This window comes from Felis catus, chromosome D2, assembly GCF_018350175.1.
Source record: "Felis catus isolate Fca126 chromosome D2, F.catus_Fca126_mat1.0, whole genome shotgun sequence".
NCBI lineage: Eukaryota > Metazoa > Chordata > Mammalia > Carnivora > Felidae > Felis > Felis catus.
The window spans coordinates 86,988,181-87,015,249 of record NC_058378.1 but is presented as its reverse complement, the minus strand read 5'-3'; the positions used below and the strand labels follow the sequence as shown (position 1 = coordinate 87,015,249).

At 60.3% G+C, this 27,069-nt stretch overlaps 1 protein-coding gene across 6 annotated transcripts in view; it reads right to left on the bottom strand.

Annotated features, from left to right (window-relative positions):
- Positions 1-27,069, bottom strand: part of INPP5A (inositol polyphosphate-5-phosphatase A) — a 172,918-nt gene that overhangs the window by 78,394 nt on the left and 67,455 nt on the right. For 5 of the 6 annotated variants that reach the window (XM_045040897.1, XM_019814033.3, XM_019814032.3 and 2 more), the window contains exon 4: positions 24,432-24,519. The exons of the other annotated variant lie outside the window; for it this stretch is intronic. In XM_045040897.1, the coding sequence (XP_044896832.1) occupies positions 24,432-24,519 (88 nt within the window). The remainder of the gene's footprint in view (positions 1-24,431; positions 24,520-27,069) is intronic. 6 annotated transcript variants of the gene reach the window in all.

Here is a 27,069-nt window from a genome sequence, read left to right as displayed (position 1 = left end):
GGTGCCGAGCCCTGTCACAGCCCCGGTGGTCGCGTCCCCAATTAGGCAGCCCAGCGAGGGGCCTGACAGGGAGGGTGAACACACAACAGCCACTTAACATCACACGTGGTCACGATAAATCCCCCAGATCGACGCGCCTGTTAACATTTCACATCACCACCGCGACGGGCACCTGACAGGTGCGGACGGCCTTCTGAAACGGTCCCCGGGACGGGCTGCCTGGAAGGGAGAGGCGCATCGTGAGGGTGGTGACGCCAGACCCTCGCACGCAAGGGACACCGGGTAGAACGCCTGACTGGGGAGGCAAGGTTACCAGCTGGCCCAGGAAACGGCCTTCGAGAGCGGGCTCGCACATCCACTCACACACCCATCACTGTGCAGATGGTTACTGGAAACTTCTCTGGGCCGCGTGGTCTTGGGCATCCGACAGGGACCGAGGAGTAAATGGCCTGAGGCGCGGGGGACGGTGACAGGTGCTTCACACAAAGGATCAGCCTCTGACCACAGGGGCTCCGTCCACAGGATGCCTAGCACGGCTGCACGTGCGTGGGGGGCTCCGGGACAACACCCGGGGCTTCTGCCACGGAAGCCGGGCCAGGCTCCTGAGACCGGCGCTCCGGAGAGAAGGCGTCCAGCTTGACGCGGCTGTGAGACTCCACAGGCAGACTGAGAAGGAGACCGGACGTTTGGGCCTGGGGTCCAGGACAGAGGTCTGGGAGCCGATGCAAATGTAGGCGGACAACGTGGACGGCCGATGGCCTGGGTGCCGAGCTTGCCGAGGAGGGAGTAGAGCCAGAGGCCCGGGAGCAGGACGGGACGGGGGCGGGTGGTATCTCGGAGGTGAGTGGGGAGGAAGGGGCAGCTGCGGGGCCAGGCAGGTGGAGGGCACGGGGACTGACCCCCCACCTCCACCCGCAGAGGCCAGCGGCGCTGTGCACAGCCACCTCGAACGGCCGACACTCGAGACTCCTCACGGTGGCTGCAGGGACGGGGACCCCACCGCGAAGCGTGGGGAGTGCGGCGCTCCAGGAAGCAAGGGGGCCAGAGACTGGCCGCAGCTGCAGGGAACCGTTAAAGCGTTGGCCCGGGGAGGACGAGCCCACCCGCCACGTCCTGCGTCCTCCCGCTGCCTGGACGCGGTGGGCCGTGGTGGCGGGTGCACCCGCAGGACACCCCGGAGTGCTCTGGGGACGCGGTCAGGCCCCGGGGGCTCCTTCCCACAGGACAGTCGCCAGCCGCTGAGCACGTTCAGACCTTCCCTTCCAAAACCGAAACCCTACTGACTTACAGCTGACTTACTATATTTCACCAACTAATGCCGCACAACCGGCGGGAAAAACCGGTCAGTTGCTCACACGGTCTTTATTTGGGAGGAAGGGAGGGCGGGCCGGGAATCCGCCTACGTGACAGAGCTCCTGCCGTGAGCCGTGGGCGACAGTGACCACGGAGCCCCTTTGCAAGCACCCCAGGGCATGCTTTAATTTGCCTCGCCTCGGTATTTTCCCCTCCAAACGAGATGCGTCTGCGATACGAATGCACTTCTCGATAACGTGCATTTTGCAAACTGAGTTTCAATAATGAGCAAAGAAAAATATCTTAAAATAACCAGTTTTAATTATGAGATTTACTAAGTCATTTTTTTCATGTCTACATGATTACAAAACTAAATCAATACGCTTTTATGCCAATTAAATTATGTGCAGCATTTGCATCATAATCAAAACAGCTATTTTATCTTTCCTCTTACAAAAATCATTAGCTTTTCAATTACAATTTCACCCTCACAAACGTGGAGAAATCCGTTATGTGCGTGACGGACAGAGGATAATTGAAGTCCAGTGCACTTGAAGAGATGACTGGCACCAAACACAAGCTGTTTACAGAATTCCTTCTGCCGCGGGGAGGCTTGGGGCAGACAAAACGCTACTAAAAAGACTTAATTGATTTTTAAATTTCCATTACACTGGGAACACCATCTACTTCGGAATCAAATAAGTCAGTGGGTCCCTGTAGGCGGAAATGCTACACAGCAGCATTCTGAGTGGGCCGTGTCCTCCCACAGCCTCACGGTCCGGTCACTGTCACCGGTCCCTGCGGCACGAAGCCCGGGGGGTGTCGAACCCTTCACTTCCCACCGCGAGCACATGCGCCCCGCGCCCTCCTCGGTCCGCGTCTCTGCGCGAAGAATGTCCTCGTGTGGGTCTGCTGGTGACAGAGTCCTCACGGCTGCACCCGAGCGAACCTGTCCGTGTCACTCTCTCTCCCGACAGGTGCTCGGCGGCTGCTGCCCTCGGGCTAACCCCTGCCCCGTGAAGGCAGCTCATCCCCTCCCCGCGCGGCCTCTGAAACATCCTCTGCGTCTGTGGCTTTGCTCGGCCTCACTGTGGTCTGTCGGGGTCCCCGGGATTCCTGAGTTTGTGTGTTGAGGTCTCTCACACTGGAGAACTGTCATTTATTACCTCTTCAAAAATAACTTCTTGTTCCTCTCCCAGCTTTGTCCTCAGGCTCTAACCTCAGCGTGTCAGGCCTCGCACCTTCCGTGTCCAGTCACGTCCACCCCATCCTTTCTGCGTCTCTGCGGTTTTAGCGATGTGACTGGGGCAAACACGTCAGGATGGCCTCAGTCGCCCCTTCTGTAAATAGGACTAATCATCCAATTCCTTCTCCGTGAAGGTCACGGGAGACCCCATACACATACCAGGGTCTGTGAGAGAAGCCGCTGCGACACACAGCTCTCCTCCTGCAGCCCTAGTCTGGGGGTCCGCCGACTCAGCCTCCGGGACGCGGGTCCCTAAGCCGGCATTTCCCCAAAGGCCCTCCAGGTCGACACGCACGGCCCTGACCGTCACCCCACCTTCTTCCACCGGGGCCCCTTCCTGGGTGAGCAAGTTCCTCTCCCGGGTTTGGGGGCCTCCGTCAGTCAGCGGGCGGCTGCGTACCCGACACGGGAAGACAACCCCGGCACCTGCTCTCCAGGGTTGCCAGGAGCCCTCGCGGGTGGTTCATGTAACACGCACGCTGTGACGGTGCTGTGACCGTTCAAGGCCAACTATCGTTCCTATTGGGTGCTATCATTAGCTATTTCCTCTTGCCCCCAGTGCCCTCAGCCCGCTGCAGGAGGACAGGACGGCCTCAAATGTGGCCTGGCTGACCCCAGAATGCAGGGCATGGCAGGGAGGGGCACGCCAGCCAAGGCGGGGGGGGGGGGGGGTGCTTTCTGCTTCCACAGCACAGAGGCAGGGCCTCACTGCTCACACCTTCTAAATCCCCCCGGGTGAGTCTGATGGCGCCCCCTCGTTCAGGGAGAGGCCACTGGGCACCGGCCCCCCGTGCCCCCAGGGTCCCCCCAGGAAGAGGGGGTGAAGGACCAGCTCCGGCGCAACCCACATTTCACATCATGGGCCGGCCGGCCGCTGACGCTCCCCACAATCTGAAAGGCCCTTTTGAGGCCAAATCACGGCCGCCCTGACGGGAAGAGCTATCCGCCACTCGTGGCCTTGATGTCAGTGAGGCTTGCTGACCACGCCCACGGAGGAGTGACCCCCACCGCCGGCCCCGTGCGCACCTCCTCCGTCTGGGGCTGCTGCCTAACCACACAAATACCTATCGTATCCCTTAAAAAGGAAAAGGACCGTGAGCCTGAGGGCAGGTGTGCCCTGCCGGGAGGCTCCCCCCTAAAAAGACGGACGTGCTGGCACGAGTCTGCTGTCGGGAGAATCTGCACAAAGGGAAAACCTGACAGGCGGGGGCAGGGAGCATCTGCCGGAACCCTCCAGAAAGCCAGTCTGAGGTGAGGTCATTCACAACCGCCAGCGTGAGGCACAGATGACCTGGGATCCCCCTCCCCGCCCCCCACTGCGCCTCCCTCTTTGGTGGCCAGGGACTCATGGCATCCACCTGCCCAAGAATGTACCGGTGGGAACGACAATCAGCCGGGCGGGGGGCCCGCATGCCCCCTCTCTCAATGTGGTGAGAGGGTCTGACGCACGGGGGTGGTGCCGCCAGGGGACACGGAGGCCCCGAGGCCCAGGGCGGGCAGAAGACAATCGGGGAGGAAGAGGGAAGGGGCTCAGGAGCCTGGGGCTTTGTGGACGGGGGTCCAGACACTCAGCGGGGCTCAGGGTCAGGGTTGGAGAGGCCAGAGGGATGGCCGGGCATCGCCGGGACAGCAACAGGGGCACGACACCACAAGTTCAGGGCTGTGCAGACAGGAAGGGGCCACGGTGCTCGGGGACACAGAGGGCAGTCCCTCCCACGTGGAGACCAGCCACATGAGCCTGACATGCGGTCTGTAAACGCAGCAGGTCATACCAGGAACCGTGCCCGACGAGGAGCGTGATCCACACAACATGCCAAAACGCCATCGTGCACCACGTGCCCACGTAGAGTGGGGAGAGGTGCCAGCAGAAGGCTGTCCTGGAAGTCAAGGCCAACGACTCGAGCAACGAAACCTGCCTTCCCCGTGATGCTGGTCTCCCAAGCGCCCTGAGGCCCACACTCACTCCGTGGCAGACCCGGGCACCAGCCACACGGGCCGGGCCTCACACGCTCCCCGGTCACCGTCACGGCAACGACGCTGAGAGCAGCCGGCCGTCGTTCTCTCCCTGCTTCTACGGCAAAGGCCGAGCCAGACACAGCACGGCCGTCTGACCCCAGGAAGTGTCCTCCTTGGGCACTGCTGTTTCCAGTTTATAAAACAGACGTCACTGAGGCTCCCTCTCACCGTCTGTGAGGATGTGCTGGCCGGTCTAGAACTGCAAGGTTAAGAAAAACATGCAGTTATGTTTTCCCTCGTGTCCACCTCGGGCAGCGGGGCGCCCACCCCCGTGCTCGCCAGCTGCCCGCCACCCAGGACCGCGCACCAGCCCCGGGCCGTCCCGTACCTCGCGGCCGCTGGCTGTCGCGGGGCGGCTCACGGCCAGGTTCGTAGAAAACCTTGACAAAGGGCAGGTGCCCGGTGCGAGTGAGGCTTGGGGCAGGCGTGTGAGAGCACAGCTGGTTTTAAAGGAGAACAGAAACCAGCCGAACTGAAGTCGTGAGCACTGAGGACCGCTAGGCTATTCAAGGAGTAAGGACAACGGGCAGCAAGCTTTGAAGTCACATCAAAGAGAAATGACGGCAAACCCGTCTACGCTCCCTGTGCAGACCCACGTTTCACTTGGGGACAGGTAGGACTGTTTTTTCATTCCCCTGATCGTGTTTTAATTAAATCTCCAGCCGCCATTTAAAATAAAGCCATTATGGACAGTGATTCAGGAATTTCATCATTCCCTGTCGAGCTATGAAATCAATCACCTGAGTTTTTATTACGTAAGTTCTACAGAGTAAAACGGTTTGAGGCTGAGAGATCCGACGCGCTCCGATGTGAGCCAGGAGCGCGTCAGACGTGCTTCCCGAGCAGGTGGCGCATGCACACGCTGTGGGCGGGATGCCGCTTCGCATGGTGATCGCGGAAACCTGAAGGCCACCTCGAGAGGGGCGAAAATGTGAGGTTCCCCTGTCATTCTGTCTAAAGAAGGGCCTGGCAAAACGTCCACCTGGGATTTGCAAGAGTGAAGGGGGGGTGTGGCCGCGGGCGCCCGGCAGCCCTGCCCCCCCCCCCACCGCTCCCCGCACACGGCTGGCCCCCACCGACGCCAGTACGTTAGAGAAACTGAGTAATTTCGTCTGATGTTGCCTAGAAATAAGGAAAAATAACAAATACTTACAAAAGTTACACCTGAAAAATCTGCACTCAAACTTATGTTCAATGTACTTAGCAAAAAGGTCAAAGCTCGGAATTTGCTGGATAAATAAATGTTGGTGAGGCGGATGAATCACTGGAGAATTGGTGCATGGCAGCGAATGAATAACCTGCAAACGCTTCCCAAACCCCATTATTTCCCCTTTTCCAAGAGCCCAAGATTCATGTCCCCGCATGCCGCCAGTTCATTACCGAGAAATACCATCCCTCTTCCGGCTCTCGCCGGGCGGCACGCGGCCCCTCGAGGACCCTTTAATGTTTAATTCCCCATCATCCGCTCCGCTGAACAGCTTAATCTCTGCTTGTATGATCAATACTATATCAGTGTAAATTAAAATGACAATTTTAAAGTAATTAAGCCTGTTAATGCTCGATTCAAATGTCATTATTTGCACAAGGGATTGAGGAGAAATTACATCGTGTCCAGGGTGACAGGAAGATCTTTGAGCCTCCTCAATCCTGCTGCGTGGTGCCACTGGAGGCTTTAGCAAAGCGGATTAACTTCTGCCTCGCCCCGCCAGGGTACCTATCCAATTTCTAAAGAGGATAACGCAATTTGATAAATTTAATTCCGGCTACAAACTCAATTATTGTGATAACAGATGAAAACTGGGAGGAGACTCAAAACAAGGCCCACATTTCTAAAAACACACTTAGCTCGGGAATGAGATACAGCAGTTATGGTCTGATTTGATTTGTTCTCTCTCTTTCGAAAGCCCTTTAAATAATTACGGCGGTTGGATACAGCCGCCATTTATTAAATCATTTATTAAATTAAACAGCGCAGCTCTACCCCGAGAGGGGCTGCGGCTCCGTGCAAGCGTCCGCCGTCCGGAGCCCGAGAGGACAGCGGCCACGTCATTACATTAGCGGGCCTCACGAGGACCTACAGAGAGCCGCGGCAGCCCCCGACAAGACCTCGGCGGGCCCGGCCCCCGCTGGGAAAGCGGCCTCTGGCGCGTACGGCCGGCGGCAGGGTAGGGTGGGCGAGCGGAGACAGAAAGTGAGCCGGGGCGGCCCCCCCTCGGCCGCCAGGCTGCGGGACCGGGGCTCCGCCTGAGCTCCGCACACGACCCGCGGCACGGCGCTCACCGGGCTGCTCCGAGGGGCGGCGGCAAGCGCGGGGCCTCATCCGTCAGACGGGCAATAAAAATTGACAACCCAACATTAATTTCAGGACGAAGAGCAAAGCGTAACAATTTCCATGTGACGGATGTGGACGCGCCGCACGGCCGATCCCTCGGGGTCTCCCTGGACGGTCGCAGACCCGCTCCCCTCCAGAAGGTGACCCGGAGTGGCCGTAGAGACGCCCGAGGCACCGGGGCCGCCGGCCGACCACCTTTCACTCCCCTGTTCTCGGTGATGCGACGGGTTCTGGGTGCGGCGCGCGGGTCCGGACGCCACGTGTTCCGCGGAGGAGCGTGGTCTGTGGCCGGCAGGGCTGCATCGGGCCCCGTGCGCACCGATGAGGCCTCAGCCGCCACCTGCCTCCCGGGTGAGCCGCGTGCACGTGCGAGCAGCGTGCAGGCCGCACTCTGGGCACCGGACACACCGACAGCCCTGAGTGTGAACCATTTCCCGTGTCCACGGATGAGGAACCAGACAGGGCCTCACGAGGCGCTGACAAGCGATCACAACGCGGACAGGAACGGTGACTAACAACCAGGCGTGCAATGACCTGATTTTACGGCAAACGTAAGGGAACGGCATGGTTAGGACTCTTCCCTTCCAGGCAGGAGGCCCCAGATCTGAATGCTACGTTTCTTTGTGACAATTAAGGATCAGGTCCTCTCCTGAAAGGTAGCAGACACGAGCTAGAGGGGAAAGCGGGGGAAGACCCGACTGTCAGGGTACTTTCACGCACCTACTAAGGGGGCGGTTTGCCCGAAATCGAGAGGCGCGTGCAGTCGCAGGATGCGCAGTCTGGGAGGACGCATCCCAGCTGACGGGAAACAGGTGCTGCCTCGTCAGCCTGTTTTGAAAACACTGGAAAACCCACGAGGAACACCACGCGGTGTCTAAAGCCGGCTTTTCATTTCCTCTTGTCCGAGGCGCCTGTGTACAAGGGGCCCGTCCCGGGGATTCGCTGGAGCCCGCGTGGCCCGGCCCCACCGGCCGCCACCACCTGGGGCGGCCGCAGGCAGAGACTCAGCACCTGGGCCGCGAGGGGCCCGATGGGGGCGCCAGCCTGACAGCCGCCCCCCCCCCCCACAGCAGAGGGACGTGGGACCCACACGGGCGCCAGCACTGGCCCCTCCTCCAAGCCGACACGTGTGTCTAACAGCAGAAGGGAGGTGGCGTGGACTGCAGTGTGGGAGCAAGTCTAACAGACACAGATCCACGTAGCAGGCCTGCCGAGCACACGCCCTGCCGACGATAAGCCCGCCCCACCACGTCTGTCCGCACACGTGGGCCGGGGGATTCACCGACGGGCCACCAGAGACCGGCCCACAAGGCCACCACAGGCCACGACCGCCACGACCCAAGCCGATGGCCCTTGGCGGGCCGAATGCCACCGCGCGCGGGCAGCCTGGCACAGGGAGGCCGCGCCCTCTCTCGGGAAAACACGCTCCTCGCTCCCCTCGGGACGGGGATGTGAGTGGAGCCCGGCCACCCCACTCCGCCGGGCGCTCTGCCGCCCTGACCGGTCACGGGAAGCGCAGGGACCGTCAGGCCAGAAGGCTGGTCAGGATGTCCACCTGCCTGTGCAGAACGAATCCACTACATCCCCTGGGAAAGCCCGGAGCACAGGCACAGTCGAGCCCCTCTCTCCTCCCTGGGTCCTGCGACTCCGCCGGGGTGTGACCCCCGGGGCGCGACCCTCATGACCCGCCCCCTGGACTCTCGGTCCACCTGTGACCTGGGCATCGGCTCTCGGCAGTGCCGTCTGGGCTTCTGGGAAAACCTCTGCACCGGTGTTCCTTTTGTCCCCTTTGGGGTGCTGAACACGGACGTCCAGGGAGGCCAGGGCCGGGGACCGCGCAGAAGTGCCCCGCAGCGGAGGACTCCCGGAGTGAAATGTCGCTCGAGGCCAAATGAGCAGAACAACAAGCCAGACTGTGAATCAACCGTGACTATTTTTTTATGTTCACTGCTTCACTGATTTTCTGTCAAAAAATGCTAACAAGCAGGAAAGTCCTTAAGAGCTTTACAATTTTTCAGTTTGTTCACCAATACGTTTCGAGCGGCGTATTTGTTTCCTGGGCTGCGAGTGACACGGCCCTCGATCACGCCTGTCTGCGCCTGATGGATCGGCCGGCCGCGAGGCGCCCGTTCTGGATTCCCACCAGGGAGAGCCCGACTCGCACGGAGGAAGGGGCCGCTCGGACGGGCAGGGGCCCCAGGGGAGTCCCTGTGGGGGCGGGAGGGAAGCAAGACGTGTCGGCTGCCACGCTCAGAACTGGCCCAGCCGGGGCTCTGGGAAGAGGGCCGGGGAATCGCGTGCAGTGCCTCCGTGACCCCCGTGGACGGCGAGGACAGGCGAGGCCACGGCAGCTGTGTGAGCAGCCTGCGGGGGGAGGGGGAGCCCCTCTTTACGCCACGTGGCTGCCGCGTGGGGTGGCTGTCCCTCCTCACACCCTGCCCCCCGGCAGACCCGCTCCTCGCAGAGATGGCGCCACTGCGGGCCGCAGCGTGAGCAGACGGGCTGAGGAGCAGGTGCCGGCGCTCACACAGGCCCACGTGCGACCTCCCTCTCTTCAGAGTGGGCCCACCGGCGCCCCCCGAGCACCCGGCCCAGCCCCGGGTCCAGACCGCCCGATGTGGGGCGTGCTCTCACTGACACCTGCTGTGCGCGCCCCCGGGTCTGCCGGCCAGCGCCCTCCGTGTCATGCTCCCGAAGGAGATTGTTTTCGGTACCGGCAAAGCCCGGCCGTCGCCCGGGAGGCACGGCTCCCGGACACACGGGGCAGGGCCACGGCTGGGACCAGCCACCCGGACGGGGGCGCAGAGATGCACACTGTGTGCGGTGGGCCTCGAGGGACACTTGCGGCAGACGGCACACCTCCAGGCCCCCAAAAAAGCTCACGGTCAGGAGGGGGGCCAGACATTGAACGAGGTGACTGCCACTGAGGAGGCGTGGGTGGAACAAAGGAAGAAGCTCCACGGAGAATCTGGAACCTGTGGATCTGAACTCGAGACGGGACACAACATACGAAAAAATGCAACGGCTCATAATCGTAGAAATGGCCCCATTTCAGGCACATAACACATCTGCAAATCGACCGGACAACTATGAGCCACAAGACGGCACCCCTTCTGCCCAGAGCACAGACCCAACGTAGACTAAAGTCACTCTTAGGTTCAAAACCAGCGCAGCTTCATTTGGTCTGGAGAACGCTCTGTTAATTTCACATCGACGGTATCTGTTCAGCGTGTGTGTGACGGTGACAGTAAGTCACACTCTGCTGTCCCTTCTTGTGGAACGACACGTGTCCTGACCCGTAAGACGCACGGCGATCTGCGTACCTGGTACACGAAGTCGGCTGGTGACGGACGCGTTTCCCTTCTCAGTTAAATGCTTTGAGGTCTGACTGCTCAGCCATTCACCACACGACTAGTTACGGCAGTTACCGATGGACGCCTAGCACTCAGGAATCCGCGCGGGCCGTGTGCACGCGGAGGGGGCCGGAGGCACGCACACACCCATGCAGCCGTCACGAGAGTCAGGAATGCCAGCGCGGCCCCTGCTCCCAGGGTCCCCGTCCCAGGAAACCCCTGATTTGCCTTCTGCCATCACAGATTAGCGTGCATTTTCGAGAACATCCTATGAAATGGAATCCTGCGGGAAACCCGCGACACGCGACCCGTTCCCTCGACGGTGGAGCAGGACTCCAGCTTGCCCATCGCCTGGGTGCTCACGGTCGGGACGCCCTGAACGCGTAGGTACCGTCCTTGCCGGACAGGCTCCTCCACTCTCTCAGGAAGACTCCTGGGATCGGAGCGGCCGGGACACACGGTCAGTGGGTTTTCACTTCCTAAGAAACTGCCAGTGTTCTCCCACGTGGTTGTGCGGGTCCACATCTCCACCTGAGCCACACCGGAGGGCCCAGTTCCTCCGCGCCCTCACCAGCACTGTGTGTTGTCGTTCCATCCAACAGCAGAAAGTCTGTGATCTCTGAGGAACATGGCGTTCAGCCTTTTGCTCTGGAAATGGCTGGTGTTAAGTACTTTTCATGTGATTGTTTGCCGTTTACAGAGCTTATTTGGTGAAGTGTCTCTTCAGATCATTCAAAAATTCCGTTGTCTGGTTAGCACTAAGCTGTGAGAGCTCTTTATAAGATACAGTACTCTAGATGCAATTCCTTTGTCGGATATAATTTGCAAATATTTCCTCTCTGGCTGTGAACTGCCTATTCTTGTATCTTTTGAAGGGCGTCTGTTTTCCATTTTGATGAACTGCAATAGATTAACTTTCATTCATAATAGTTTGTGCTTTTTGTGTCACATTTAAGGAATCTTTATCAAAGCTGAGGTCACTAAGATTTTCTCTTACGTGTTCTTGCAGGAGTTCATAGTTTCAGCCCTGATACTAACCAGGTCTGTGATCTGTTCAGAGTTAAGCTTTGAAATAAAGGCTTTTTGCACACGGCCATCTAAATGTGACGGTGCCATCTGTGAAAAGATGACCCCACCCCACCCCACCCCCGTGAGTTGCCCGACCCCATCAAGTCCAGTGGAGGGTCTATTCCTAAGTTCTCTACTCTGGTCCATGACGTGTTCATCTGGTTTTACGCCAATGCTACTCTGTCTTGATGACTGCAGATTTATAATAAGTCCTAATCAGATAGTGTTAAGTCCTCGTTGTGGCTAATCTAAATCCTTTACATGTCCATATAAATTTTAGAACCGGTTTCCACCAAAAAACGGTCTGTTCAGATTTTGACTGTATCACACTGACTCTTAACATCAGTGTGAGGAGAAATGCTACCTAAATAGTACTGCCTTCCAATCCATGAACATAGTACATCTCTCCACTTATTTAGATTTTCTTTAACTCCTCTCAGAGATGTGTTGCAGTGTTCAGTACACAGGTCTTGCGTATCTTTGGCCAAGTTTATTCCTAAATATTTTATGTTTTGATACTATTATACACGGTAACATTATTTAAATTTCAAATTCCAACTGAATTGTTTGTGAGTTGACAGCTTATATAAAGCCATAACTACACGACCAGATTCTTAAAATGTAAACAAAATACTTTTACGTAGTCAATCCCTTCTGACTACTGGTGGAAGCGCTTCATCCCATATTTTTCTTCTCCTGAAGGAGATACTGTCCTCATTAGTTTCAGTGCAGTTAATTCAGTAAAGCTGACCTTCAGTCTCACACCATTTCTACTCAGCTCTGGACTGTGTTTTCAGAAATATAGCACAAAGGGGCAGACATGCATTTGGGAGCACACTGTGATCTGGCCGGAGTGAAAAGGCCTATGTAGGGGGCAATGCAGGCTTTGCTCTAGACCTGGCCTGTTGTGTCTGGCTTCCTCACAAAGCCGAGATACCCAGATCTGCACTGTCTTCCACCTGCCGGGTTTGGTCCCATTTCTCTCTGGTGTTCACTAGGGCACGCCCCCTGGATGGTTCGAGCTTAGAGAGAGACCACTTGACTTCAACAAGAGCTTCAAAGGCAGATCTGATAGATCTTTTAACTTTGGAACAATCTACCTACCCTTCTCTGTCTTTCCGGAGCCCGGATACCCTCACCTCCTTCCCCCAAACTGCACTGGTTTCCCATTGACCATCTAATCTTCAAATCCTTTGCCTGATACTCCAAAGGTCACCAGGGTTCAGCCAATCTTTGTGACGGCCTAGGCTCAGATGACTGAAACCCTCCGCCCGCTGTATACAGCCGCTCAGGGCACCGATGCACAGATCCACATGCCTCCTCCCTGTCTTCAGCTCCCCTCCCCGTGCAAGTCCTTCTTTGGGGTCACCGTGAAGAGAAGGAATATCTGCCCTCTAAGTTGTTTCTTCAACAAAAAAATTAAAAAATTTTTTTCTTTTCTTTGGTTAAAAAAAAAATCAGTTTTGCAAGGTTTGTTATGAAAAACAGCAGCGCCCTGATCATTTCAATTTTCTCTTCCTAAGAGAAAATTACTTTCTTTTACTTGTTTTCTTTAGGTATTTACCTCCATCTCCCTAGAACTTGTATTGCTACTTCTTGACTTTCTAGTTTTCAACATTATTGACTTTTCCACTCTGGAAGATGAAGACTTAATCCCTTGCCCTGGTTTCCTGTGCACTCACATGTCACGCACGTGCACTTCTGATCCCCTACCCTCTGGGTACAACCACATTTTTACTTGAACTGATAATCAGTATTTATGTCACCACAACCGTAGAAACGTTCTTCGTAACGGGAGAGCATTACGGCGGCCTTTCCTCTCTCCGACAGCCGTTTGTTTCTCCTGCGGTTCACGACTGGGTTCTCTTTGTGTCATCCGAGTCCCTTGCACGTGTCACCGTAATTCCCCCACACCAGCTCCTCTCATCTCGGTACGTCTCAGCACATCAGACAGCCTATCGCTGACACCTCCTGAGAGAGTCCTCTCAGAAACGGAACCAGCTTCACAACTGCTCACACGCCTGGCGCGTGCTCCTCCTCCTGAGCTCTGCCTTCACCCCTGACCTGAGGACTCCCTGGGAGCTGGGGCTCGGGCCTCACACACAGGAGCACACGCTGGTGTTTCCAGAGCCGGACGGAGAGGGCATCGTGTCCAAGAAACAGGGAAAAGCCCTCCGCGGACTTTCGGTCATGGCGGAGGTGACCCAGATGCACGCGTGAACTCTCCGGTACGCACCCTCTGGGCGCTGCGTTCGAACACCTGCTCCCTGTTTCCTGGATCACGCGCCCACTTTGTGGGGTATGGTATCTCCCGATGGCACTTCTTGACAAAGGGTGCTGGGGACAAGATCTTTTTTCAGATCTGACGTTATCAGATACACTCACTTTTCCCTGCTCACAGACTGGCCCGCGGGGATCGCGGATGGGAGCTTCCGGTATGCCAGGGCTTGGGGACAGCGCTCCCGTCCGTCATCTGCTCTCCAGCACAGCCCTGGGAAGAGGGGGCCGCTGCGGCTCCCACGCCTTTGGCGAGAACACGGCCCTCCCCGGCCTCCCTCAGGGCCGCCCTGCGGGGCCTCACGGCTGGGCCTTCATACCCGCACCTCGCCGGGGCCCCAGTGCGGGCTGCCCGGGCAGGCGTGGCCGTGGGGCGCTGTGCGGGATCACGTGCTCCCCCGCTGGCAGCAGGCCACCCCCGAAGGGGCCCGGGAAGCGCAGATCCGCGTCCCGTGCGGCCTCTGTGCACCCAAGGGCCCAGCCTGGAACGCGTTCCCTGCTTCCTTCCGTGGCCACTCCCGCTCACTTTCCAGGTTCTCCTCGGAGCGGCCCGCTCGTGACTCCTGTTCCCACGAGGCCCCTGGGGCGCTCTCCACACCTGGTAACTGCACATCCGTGTACGTGTACCCTCGAGCCTGTGCGCTCCACGTGGGCAGAGGCCCCGACGGCCCCTCGAGCGCACACGGTCACGCGTGGCAGCTACGGGTCACGGCCGGGTGTCGTGTGCACGCGCGCGCTCCCTGGAGTCTGGGAGCTCGAGGACAAGGAGCGGGCGGGTGTCGCGTGCAGCCGTCAGGCGTCACACCCGCGTGCTGTGCCGCGTGGAGCCAGCCCTCTGCCGGCACAATCGGCACCGGGCCCCATCCGGCCGCGGGAGGGGGTGTTGGACTTCTCTTCCCCCGTTCCCGCCGTGCAACCGGGCTGAGGACAGGCTGGTCCGCTGGAGCGAGGGTCCGACCGGCCCCCCCGGGCACAGAGGGGACCGGGCGAGCCCACTTCTCAGCGCTCTGGCTCCAGCCTCACCCCCCACACCGGGGGTTCTCTCTCAGCAGAGGGTGAGCCCCGTCCTGTGTCTGCCACGCCTGCCGAGGTGCAGGGGCCAGGCCGGGGCGTGCGCGTGACCGAGCTCAGTGCTCCGCTCACTGCTGAGACTCGGATTCCGGCCGAGTCTGAGCACGGCCGTCCTGCAAAACTCAGCTTTCTGAATCCATGCTGCAGATGCACGCCACATGGGTTCGTCAGCCATGCCGCTGACCAGCGCCCTGCCTTCCTCACGGAGGCACAGGACCTCTGCACACGCTCCACGGCTGGACACCCACCGCCGGCCCCCAGAGCTGCGGCCACACAGTTCTTTGCCTCTCCGGCTCTGGACTCTTCCGAGGCAGCTCTTGACTCAGAATTGTGCGTACTTGGTGTGTAGACTGCGACGACCGGGCTGCCCGGCAGACCCTCCCTGTGCCCGTGAGCCTGCGGCGTGGACTTCCAGGCCCGAGGTCAGGGGCGACCACCCACCAGCACCGGCCCCGCCCGCGGAGCACCCCACCCGCGCTCCCGCAGACGCGCTCCCGCAGAGGGACGGACGGAAAGGCTTCAGGTCACCTTCACGCTGCGAAGCCCGACGGAGTCGGGTGCCGAGGCCGGAAGATCCCGGTTCTTGGGAAGGAGGCCAACTTTCGGCCTCAACTCGCTGTCTCTGCATCAACTGAGGCACAGACAAGACCCTGGCCCGGCCTGTCCGCAGGGGAGCCTGTGCGCCGCCCTGCATCACCCTCTCTGGTCCGGGGGAAGGGGACGGAGAGACGGCACTCTGGCACTCGGCGCAGTAAGCGTCCGCGTGCACTCGTAGGGCACGCCATCCTTCTGGAATATGTGTCTCGTCTGAAACATGGCTTCCAGAGGCAGACGTGGTGCCCAGAACAAAGGGAAATGCCAGAGACAGGATTACGGTCAGAAAACAGGACTGCGTGCCTGGACGCTCACAGATGACTGGCGCTCAGAGACAAGCCCTCTGCTGGGGAGTGGCCACCTCGGTCCCAGGGGAGCTGGTCACGTGTTCAGGATGTTGGGGCTCCTCCTGCCTCCCACCCTAAACCTCGGATCAGAGCGATGTTCCCAAGGCGCCCCCCCCCCCACCGCCATCACACAGTGCGGTCAGCCCTTCCCCGACCACCTGGCTCCAGCCTTGCTCCTTCGGCCACGACCCCACCCTCCCCGCTGGCGGCCGTCCCTCTCTCCTGCCGGCGCACCAGCCACCCTCAGAAACGTCCGTGGGGCTCCCGAACCCATTCTGGCTTCAGTCGATCGGAACCCCAGGCCCCCGCGTGAGGCACGGAAGCAGTCTCTGTGCTCTGGGTTCAAGTCTGAGCAGACACAGAAGAGCCTCCGTGTGCCCCTGCCTCCCCTCCGTCCAGTGGTGAACGCAGGTTACACGCAGGTGCCGCGCGACGCCCTTGTTGAGCGCACCGACCGGCGCCGGCACGGGCCCCCCACGCCTCCTGCTACCACCACGCAGCATCAGCAAGAGAGACGGCTCGCGCAAAGAACATCCGGCCGTGGCGTCGCTTGGCTCACGAGCAGGCCGCCAAGTGGTCCTCCCGGAGGAGGACGTGGTGGGGGGTGCAAAGGGCCGACCGGGGCGGCGAGGGCCAGAATCCCGAGTCCCAGGGCCAGGGCCCCCTCTTCCCGCGGCCCTGCTGCCGGGTCCAGCCCGGGGGCCCCCAGGGCCAGCAGCTCCTCGTTCCAGACGCTGGAGAGTGGGTAATGGTTGCAGGGAACCCTGACTCTGGGGGCGGCAAGACGTGCTATCGATCACGGGCCAGGTTTCAAGTCCTCAGTCTTCCCAGCAAAGTTTTTGTCCCCACAAACAGCTGCACGGGGATGGCCATCCTGCCATCTCCCCTGTCCTTCCCTCTCCCGTTCTCCTGCTGGGCCACGCGGATCCACGCTGTGTGGCCCTGGGGACTCGGCCAGAGCTCTGGGGGCTCCTGAAAGCCTTTTCTCGAGAAGCACACGGTCCGCCCACGCCCACCGAGAACCGCAGCATCCGAGACGCCCGCCTGCCCGCCGCACCTCACTCGGCCGCGGGCCGCTGGGGCACCCACAGGCCAGGGCCCTGTCGGGTACAGGGGTTTCCGGAGGTGATGGGGGATCTGCTGTGCCGGGACATACCCGGCGTCCCCTCAGAATGCACAGGGCCGGGTAAAATCAGCCTCGTGGCACCCGTGCTACCCTGCTCGACAGCCCCATGCCACCTCATCCGTCAGAGGCAAATAAAAAAGTCAAGCGCAAATGTATAAAAAATTATGATAGAAGCCCTAAATAAGGCAGGGACTGCAAGCTTATTGAGTCAAAAATCAATCAATCAATGAGCGAGTGGATCAGAAGCACCTCATAAGCCCCAAAGAAATAATTTGCCCAAACACTGGGATTTAACAGTGGAAGACCAAATTTCAACACTTTTAGGAAGTAAATAATGAAAAATCAATTCAAAGAAAAAACAGATCAAGAACCCTGGACCCTGACGTGCCGACACATTTATTGCTGAGGCCGTTTCTCGGCTGACCCGAAAACTTCGGGGGGTGTTTATTTACTTTCAGCACCTTCCAGAGATCAATATTTTTAATTTGGATCCGAGTTATTATTTTTCACATCACAGCAGCGGGGAGTGGAGTAAAGTGGCTCATATTTTAGTGCTAAAAAGATCGATATGACAGCTTCACCTTCACTTCGGGCCCCCGCCGCTGCCCAGCCGCACATCACCGTGTCCCGCGGGGCTGCAGGTGCCGCCGAGGGGAGCGGGTCGTTACCGCCAGCAGAGCAGACAGCGTGATTTAGCTGAGCGCGGAGGGCCCGGTGCCCTCGGAAAACCAATCTTGTTCCTCACACTCCATCAGGCCTGTCTGGCCCCACAGGCGGGGCACGGAGGCGGGGCGCAGCCACGGGAGGGGGGGGCCTCTCCTGGAGCAGATTAGTTCCCTCATCACAAATGCATTTGCCTTCTTTCCCTTTCCTCAGATCAAAGAACATCAGTAAACTCCATTAATTTTCCATAAATTTCCCCTAAAATCTTACTCGGGAGAGCAGACACAGGAGAAGGGGGCCGATCGTGGGGGGAGCACGGGGGAGGTGGAAGGGCACCTCCTCCAGTGCACGCCTTCCCGCCAGCAGGGCCAGGGCCACAGCGGGGAGCAGGCAGGGGCCAGCAGCAGTGGGAAGGGAGAGAGCAGGTGCAGCCCCCCTTGCCCTCCAGCAGATCTGGGGCAAATGGGAGGCAGGCCCCCACTGATGAAGGCCCAGAACCTCCCAGAAAAGTGGGTCCAAGGCCGGCACCGAGCCCTCCCGGCCCGTGCCTCCCCGTGGGGACCCTCCTCTCAGCACTGCCAAAGACAACGTGGGGACGGGGGTGGGGAAGGAGCCCCCCCAAACAGAGAGGAAAGTAAGAGGGAGCCTGGTCTGTTGGTGACGAGCAGTCCCGGTGTCCCAGGACGGGGAGCCATCGGCATGGGCACTCCCAGCCCGGTGGGGGCCAACCGCTCCTAGGCCCTCCTGGGCACCGGGGCCTGCCCTCAGGCTGCGTGGTCTGACTACAAGGGAGGACTCATAAGGCAGCCACTGCACGTTCCCGGGAAGGAGAACCTGCTGGATGGGATGGGTTTGCCGAGCAAAGGTTTCAGGCCGGGGAGGAGGGGTGCTCACCGGAGGGGAGCCCGCAAAGGGCACCTGACAGCCCTCTCCGGAGGGCTGCACACACATGAAGCCACGCTCCCGGGATGCCATGGTGTCCCTAGAGCTCTTGTCGGTGAACTGCTGCTTTGGACCACACTTCTTGCCTCACAGAAGGGAACTCAACCTGCGCACCTCTTCCCGGGAACTGAACTGGCTGGCCGAGCCGGCTGGGGCACCGCAGGCAGCGGAGGCATCTGGGTCTCCCCGCTAAGGGCTCGGAGCCCGGGAAGCCCGCTCCCCAGCCCACAGACCCGCCCGGGGCCTCTGGGTGATGCCGAGTTCCGGGCGCTGAAGGACACGACACGTCTCTGGCTCCAGACCCCTCTGCCCAGAAGAAAGCCCACTTGCAGAGCTTCAGGGAGAAGCCGGAGCCTCCGTGTGCTAAGGCAGCCCTGCGGCCACAGAAGCGCTCTCCACGGACTCCATGTGCTCTCCGTGCCGGGAGGCCACCAGGGCACTTGCCCAGCTCCGGCCCGCCACTGCCTGGGAGCTCTCACGGCTTGTAAGACCCTGACAGGAGCTCACGGCTCCCGCCCAGACACGGCTTCCCTCTTTCAGCTGCCGGCTGTGCAGGCGTCGTCGGCCCAGTGCCAGCAGGGACGGCGTCCTCGGGCCCACCCACACCTGTCCTGCAGATCGCAACACGCGCACCACTGGCGCTGACCGGCCACGCGTGGCTCCCGGGCCCCAGAGGCTCCACGGGGCCTGCAGCGTGCAGACCGGCAGGGGTCTCGCAGGCTGGGCTTGGTGCCCGTCGCCCCCGGCTTCTCCACCAAGAGGACGGCCCGGCCCGTGCCCGCCACCGAGCCGACGCTGCCCAAGGAAAAGCCGCTGAGCCAGCGCGCTCACCTGCAGCCTCACGTTCTAGAAGCACCTGTCCCAGAAACGGAAGGGCTCCTCGGGGAACGCGACCTCGGCCTGCACCTCCTCGAAATGGCCCCTGACGCCGCGCATCCTGCCTCAGGAGCCAGGTGACCCCCCTCTGTCCTCCTCCTCCTCCTCCTCCTCCTCACAGGGCACCCAGTGAGGGGAGGACGGGTGGCCTCTGGCCGTGCCTCTGTGGGCCTCCCCCAGCCTAGAAGCCCTGAATTCACACAACGGGGGGGCCCGCCCGGCACACGCACGGCAGACGCTCCGTTCCTGCAGCGAAACGAGACGAGGAAATTATACCAAAATAAATTTGCAATTTCTTCCTCATTTAGCCATTTCTGAAGCCAGAGTATAGGAAAGCCGTTCCCTTCACGTCCCCCTATCGACGTTCAGGCTTTTCCAGTGGTAAGTGATGTGTTTTCTATGTTCCTCCGGCGAAATGAGACACGATTCCTGTGGTATCGGGTCTCCAATCAATAGACACTGGGAAGCCCTGGAAAACTACACCCGGCACTTCCTCAGTGTCAAGGCACGAGTGGCCGCGCCCTGCGCTGCTGTGAAGTCAACTGTGACCAACCGTGGGGCGCCTGTGACGTCACGGGGAGTTTCCCAAGAGGCAGATCCCGGAAGGTTTCATGTGGGAAGCGTTTCAGGGCACTCGGGACCCAGGCGCCCCTGGCGGCGGGGGGTGCTGGCTGTCATTCCGATGGTGTCGGGTCCCTCCCACGTGGCGGGCAAGGGGACCTGCGGGCCTGGGGCCCAGGAAGCCGGCAGTCTGAGGAGCGCCCCACCTACCTCAGAGCCCACGCCTGTAACTGAGAAGGCCCTTGAGTCACCTTTATGTGTCATAAGCCCAGAACATACCCGCCTGTCCACACGGATCCTGGGACATCTGGGACACGTGGAGGGTGTGTGGGCAATGTCCTCGGCAGGGAATAGGGGTGCTGGCAAAGGGCAGAGGTGCATGTGATAGGGACCGGTCCTCCAGGGCCAGGGGGAACAGAGAGGCCCTGGGAAGGAGGGGAGGGGGGGAAGAGGGCCACGTACAGCGGGGGAGGGGGAGCGCACGGAGGGCAGGACGCACAGCAAGGTGGCTGCCACCTCCTCCCACGTGGCGGGCACCACAGAGTCTCTGCCCACAAGAAGGGATGACCCGGGGACACGAGGCCCGTGCTGTGAACGTGCTGTGAGGTGTGGGCACCCCAGGGATCCTGTGGACGCTGAGGCCTGGCCAGACACGCTGAGCGGTGGCCGCTGGCTTCTCTCCCAGATGCTGCAGCGTCCCCGGTGACGACGGTCAGGCGCCCCGCACGAGCTCCGGGTCACTCGCACCTCGCCACCTGGTGCCTGGTGCCTGGGCGGGGACACGGGAGCAGGGGCAGGGAGGCCGGTGCACAGGGTCCAGTCCTGCTGGAAGGGACACCACCGCTCCTGAGTCTCCTCTCCGGCCGGTCCCGGTGCAGTGGCCACAGCACCGTCCGCAACTACCTTCTGTCCACAACCTGGCGTGCTCTGTCCACGTGGCGGGACCAGGACGAGAACGCCTTCACACCTGCTGGCGATCGGCACTGGCACGTCTCGGTTCTTTGTGGGCAAACACAAAAGCTCACTGGGATGTGGAAACTGTTAAGCCTGGCGGGACACTGGAGAGCCCGGCGTTCTGTCGTGGAGAAGGTCTCCCCCAGAGGAAGGACGGCGGGGCGTGCGGTCGGGTCCTCCCGGGACGTGCGGGCCGACTCCAGGGCTGGGCCAGGGCAGGGCGGCACTCAGGGATCGGGCTTCAGGGAGGTGGGCAGCCAGAAATGAGAAGCAGCAGGGCCGCTTCCTGGACGCTGCCACAGGGGGAAGGACCTGAGGGCACCTGGGGCACCGGACGCAGCCCGCCCCCTCCCGGCCCACCCCTCCAGCTCACGCGTGGCTGTGCTGCTGTGCCCACGCCCTGGGCCAAGGTCCTCGGTCTGCCCTCAGGGATGTCCCCGTGAGTTCCCGCGAACGGACAGGGCCTGGCAGCCCTATGAAGAAGCCGCCCTCCGGCCTCCACCTTCCAGGGAAGCAGGAAGCAGGTGACCCAGCCGGCGACCGGGCCACCACACCGGGGGCAGCCATTGGGGGCTGGGATGACACCAGCCTCCTCATCAGTAAGTGGCCCCCCAGCACGACTCTTAGGTGCAAACCAAACTTCACGTAATTGTTGCTGATTTGAGTCTAGAAAAAGCCCTGTGAGCATCTCCTGAACCAAAAGCTTGACACCAAATGCTGCTTTGGCGCCATCTTCTGGTGACCAGGGGCATCGGTGGGCTCCCGACACAGTCGGCAGGACCGCCCCCCCCCACCCAGAGCCATCCAGGCGGAGCCCCCACCCAGGCCCAGAGCCCCCTGCCACCCCCCCCGGGCTGAGTCCCCCAGGCCCAGAGGCCCCCTCAGGCCGCAGCTCCCCAAGCTCAGACCCACCCCAGGCCCAGAGCCCACCCCCAGGCCCAACCCCCACTCCAGGCCACAGCCCCCACGCTTCTGTGTGCAGAGCAAACCCCCATGGTCATGTTCATACACCAGGTGCAGCTTCAGGCTCAACCTCTTTCTGGGAACAGGCCACTATTTTCTGATCCCTATTAATACCTGTGACAGCATTTATGTACAAGATAAATTCATTTCAATTTCCTTTTTCAATTAATGGCCTATTATTTGAACCACACTCAGCTAAAAATACTGCTCCAATGCCATTAATCTTGTAAAAATTAAATTTTCCTCCGTCTGACAGGCAGAGGCCACCAGGCTGGGGTGGGAGAGTGGCCACACAGCTGGCCAGTGTAGCCCAGCCCTGCCCAGGACCCTGGGGGTGCAGGGTCCCCTCGACCGGGACGTCCGGAGGCCCCAGCAACGATGGTTCCATCCACGGCACGCTGAGGCGGGGCGACGGAAGGGCACAGAGGTGCTCCAGGGGCCCCAGGGTCAAACAGGATTTTATCGCCAATCATCAGCATCACGGTCACGAGGCAGGATCACACACACTCGGACCTCTGTGCCAACTCTGGGATGCGCTCCAACGTCTAGAGCTCCACCGTCCATTCCCCACCCGCTAAACACGGCTGTCCAGTTATCCGGGGGCCATCAGCACACCTCACCCAGGACTGCGGCCGCAGGAGGGGAGCCCTCACCTCCCCACTGTGCACCCCCCCCACCACCCGAGGGAAAGCCGGTCCACAGCACTGTGCCGACGCCCCAGGACCGGCTGCCATGCGCCCACAGCCGCTGCAGGCAGGCCAGGCCTCCCGGCCCCTCCCCCCGACCCCATCCGGTCCTGCGACACCTGCGGACACAGCCTCAGCGGCGCAGACCCGAGCCGCACCCGATGCAGTGTTCCGGGGGCTCCTTCTGCGCCCCGTGCTGGCCAGTCCCGCCCAGCCGGATGCCATTCTCCAGCCCGGTCTGAGGCTCCCACCAAGCAGCACGGCCATGTCTCCGGCTAACGTGACGTTTCTGTATTTATGACCGTGAGAGGAAAGCACTGCCCATCTCAACTAAAATGCCACGGATGTTGGGTGCTCCCTGGCTTCAGACGCTTTAAGTCTGAAAACCTATGCACCAAAGAACAGACTAGATGTGACACGACCATGAAGTACTTCAATGCACCAACTGGACAGCAAGGTCCTCCAGCGGGGAGAGCATGGGCTCCAGCCTCTGTGCTTCCTCGGGGGGAGGGCCGCGCCTGGGTCCCCCTCCCCAAACGCCCTGTGCCACTCAATCTGTCACGCGGCTGCCCTTCCCATCGGCGTCCCGCCAAGGGCGGCAGGGTCACGCTGGCGGGCAGCATCGGTCGGTGAGAGGCGGTGTCGAAGCCCATGCTTGCCACGGCTCCGTCCTCCCGGCTGCCAGCGGCCGTGCACGTGTGCAAGCTCCGACGCTGGACTCGCAGCCCACGCGGTTGTGTCCTCTTGAGGGACTGACGCCCTCGTCTGTGCACAGGGCCCCTTGACCCCTGCCGCGCTCCTTGTCGTACGACTGGTTCTACGCACCCACACGTTTCGTCCAATTTTGAAAAACTTCAGCCAATTCTTTAGGCGCCTGCTGTCTCCTGCTCCCTCTCATCCTGGGGCCCCAGTTACGCGCACACCGGACCCCTGGACGCCCTACCCCACGGTGATGTCCCGGCAGTGCCTTCCGCGTTTACTGTGAGTGCTTCCCACTGCCAGCGCTGCGAGTTCAACTGCTGTCCCCTCCCCTCCGCGGTGCCCGGCCCTCCGCTCGCCCCAAACCAACGCAGCTTCCATCAGAGCTGCCGTGACTCCATCTGAACCAGTCCTGATGGGAGAAACAGGAAGCAGGGTCCCGGCACAGGGAAGCGTGAGGGTCAAGAGAAGAGTGTTCTCCTGTCCAGGGCGGGCTGAGAGCCAGCAGCCCTCGGCCCAGGGCAGGAAGGCAGAGGGAGAACGGGGCTGCGGCGGCCTGCGCGGGACGTGCCTGCGCCGGGATGTGGCTGACACAGGTGGCGGTGAGGCCACGTGTGAGTGTGGAGGGGGGCAGGGGTGCCCGAGGACAGCAGGCGCGGGGCACGGGGGATCCCATGGGCACGTGACGGTGACCATCTCAGCCATGGAAGGTACCACCGAACTGGCACAGGTACCCTGAATTCAGAGACCGCGAACGGACAGATGCCTTTCTGACCACAGGGCCATCTCTAGTGTCGCTCCCTGAGCAGGACACGGCTCCCCGGCCCCGCCTGCTCTCGGCACACCAGCACCCACCGCCCCATGCGACCAGCACGCAATGGCCGAGCGCCTGCTGCATACCAGGCTCCTGGCAACACGACAGCTGTGAGGTGAAGGACGTCGGGAACAGAAGCCGGAAGAAACTAAGCTAACGAGGCAGCTCTGAGCCCTCCCCAGAGATGGGGGGTGAGATGCCTCAGTCGCTCGAACCAACAACCAGCGACTCAAAACCCATCTGACGTCTGCTCCTCCGAGAAGCCTCCAGCCTCCCCAGCACCTTGTACCCCCCACAGCCGCTGCACCCCGGCGGGGCCCCCTTTCCGGGCGTCCGCTGACCCCCGGACCAAGGACTGTCGCAGGAGAGGCCAGGTCCCCGGGGTGGGCTGCTTGGGCCCACAGAGGGACTGGCCTCCGTCACTCGAGCTCTGCGGAGCAGATCCAGGGATGGGCTTAATCCCTCGCCTCTGTGAAGAGCCCCCCACTTGTGATCACCATCCCACAGGCCACGGCCCGGGGCCGACTCCATGCAGCAGAAGGGCACGCACCGTGAAATGCTCCTGGGATTTGAAGTTCTCGTCCAGGTAGACGCGAGCCCTGTTGTACTCCTTCATGGCGTCACTTGACAACAGCTCTCTAGAAGGAAAACAGGGAGTTTCTTTGGTACAAAAGCCACCCAAAAAGCTGCTGCCAGACCCAGGCTACCGGCTTGAACACCGTGTCGTACGTCACCCCAAAAACGCCACCAAGCAGTGGTGGGAGGAAGGAAGGGCGGCAGAAACCAAAACCCACTGTGTGCAGGTAGAGTCGGGCCATGTCGTCAGCTGCGCCCCCCCCCCGACACCCGACAGATGCACAGGACCCAGAGGCCTCTTGGGGAGAGAGACGTGGAGGTGGGGGGGCACTGGGAGCTTGGCCAGGGCCGCACGCCGCAGCGGCACAACCCCAAACTCTGTGGGCTCTCCTGGCTGTTTGTGTCTTGTGCTAACGGAGAAGCAGGCCGGAGTCCACACGCCCCCGGGACCAAGGCAGGTCCCCCCACCAGGAGGAAAGCTGAGCATCAGCGGCCTGCCCCAGAGGCTTTACGACAGGAAGGAGGAAGGGTCTCTAACACCCCTCGTCAGAGGGGCTTCCTGGTCACCTCCCTGCCTCGTTTCCCAGCCAGAAAAGGCTTAGGCGGGCACCCACGTGTCACCTCAGCACGTGTGGCTGGAAGGGAGCCACTGTGCACCCAGAGCCCCGAGAATGCACCAGAGCCACGCCGGGAAGCGAGCGGGGCCTCCCTGCTCACCTGCCGGCCCCCCCGGCTGAGGGCCCCCCCACCCTCCCGCCAGCTCCGCAGCAGCAGGGAAGGGGGCACGTAGCCATCTGACCGGCCAGCACGGGGGTCAGACGGAAGAGGGGTTCGGGCCCCAAGAAGCCAAATGGAAGAAGGGAAGAGGCTATGTGCCTCGGAGGGCTCACACCCCTCCCCCCCTGCAGCCTCCACCGTGTTCGCGGCAGGAAGCAAGGTGCAGACACACACCACACGATGTTCGGAACGTCTGGCGTCACGCCAGAAATTAACTTAGTGTGCAGAGAAGCAAAAAAATACAACCTACAACCTGCAGAGACAGACCTGGATGGACAGAAGTCAGCCGAAAACACCCCTGAAGCAGGGGCTGTCCGTGCAATCAAAGATTTCAAGGAAAGCACGAATATGAGGAAAAGCAAACGTGAAAACCACAAATTAAACTTCTGAGGCTGAAAACAGAACTCACCGGGCGGACCTAAGAGCAGGTTAGAACCTAAGAAAATAAATAAGGAAGAGGTCCGTGACTACAACACACAACACACAGCAACAGAAATGACCCAAACTGAAGCAAAGAGCCTGGAAAATGTCGGAGGAAAAAGAGCTCAAGGGGCAGAGGGGCCCTGGGTGGTGACAGACAGGCCGACCCCAGGAAAGCCGCGTCAGAGACCCAAGAGAAGGGAAGGAGAAAAACAGGAAAGTGGTGAGCAAACTTTTCCCAAATATGATTAGAATTATAAACCCACTGAAAAAGCTCAAACACGAGGGAAATCAAACTAAAATACAACATAATCAAGTTGCTGCAGACCATCCGGGGAGACAAAATGCCACAGTCAGGGAAAAAAGACACATTATATACCGAAAATTAAGACGAGGACAATGGCTAAGGCCCGTCCTAAACAACAGGACACAGAAGACAAGGCGATGATGTCCTTTAAGTGCTAACAGAGAAGCGCGGGCAAGCCGCAGTCCCAGCTACAACAACAACATCTTTCAAGAGCGAAGACAAAGGCTTTCCTCACACAAACAAAAGCGGAGAGAATTCGTCACCAGTGACTCGTGTTAAGATGGATGTCACAGAAGCTCTCAGGCTGAAGGAAGATGGTACCAGACAGAAACCGAGGCTTCGAGAGAGCAGGCAGAGCACACAAAGCCAGAGACAAAGTGGTCAAGATAAAGGGCACCTTCTCTCCCTTCTAATCTTTATAAAAGGTACCAGTTTAAAGCAAAAAATGGCAACACGGGTCACATATGGCAAGCAAGGGTAGGGGTAGAAAGAAAGGGACAGCCTCCCCAGGACGCAGGGGTGATGGCAGAAGGGGCACACCTCGGGGCGGGGCATGCGACTCGGGGATAAGGGGCGGGGTGGACGCCCGGGAAGTCAGGGCCAGGGGCGGGACATAGGGGAGAGGCGGGGAGGCGGGGACATGGGGCGGGGAATGCGGGACGGGGCGGGGGGGGGGGGGGGGGGGGGTCTCCTTCCGCAAGCCTGCTGCGCACCAGCAGGGCACCCCCCCTCCCCACTCTGGAAATGCCGCTCTCCCCCGCCAAGCTCCTTAAGGTAAGTAAGGGCTTTGGTCACCAAGGTGTGCCGCAGGTGTCTTTCCCAGGAGTAGCTAGCCATTTACTTCCTTCACAGGGTCTTTTGGTAAACAGTTAACGTTGTTTAACATTAACATTTCACAATCCTTCCTTTTGTAGGTGACACTTTTTGCCTCTCTTGAAGGTAACTCCCTGCCCCAGAGCTACAGACAACACCCTCCAGTATTTTAGCCTCAGCATTATTAGAGCTCGGCCCTCTCCCTTTACTCAGTAACCCAACTGAAACATTATCCTCCTGCGGGGGGGGGGGGGGGGGGGGACCCAGTGCCATTTTCTCACGCACACATGGCCTT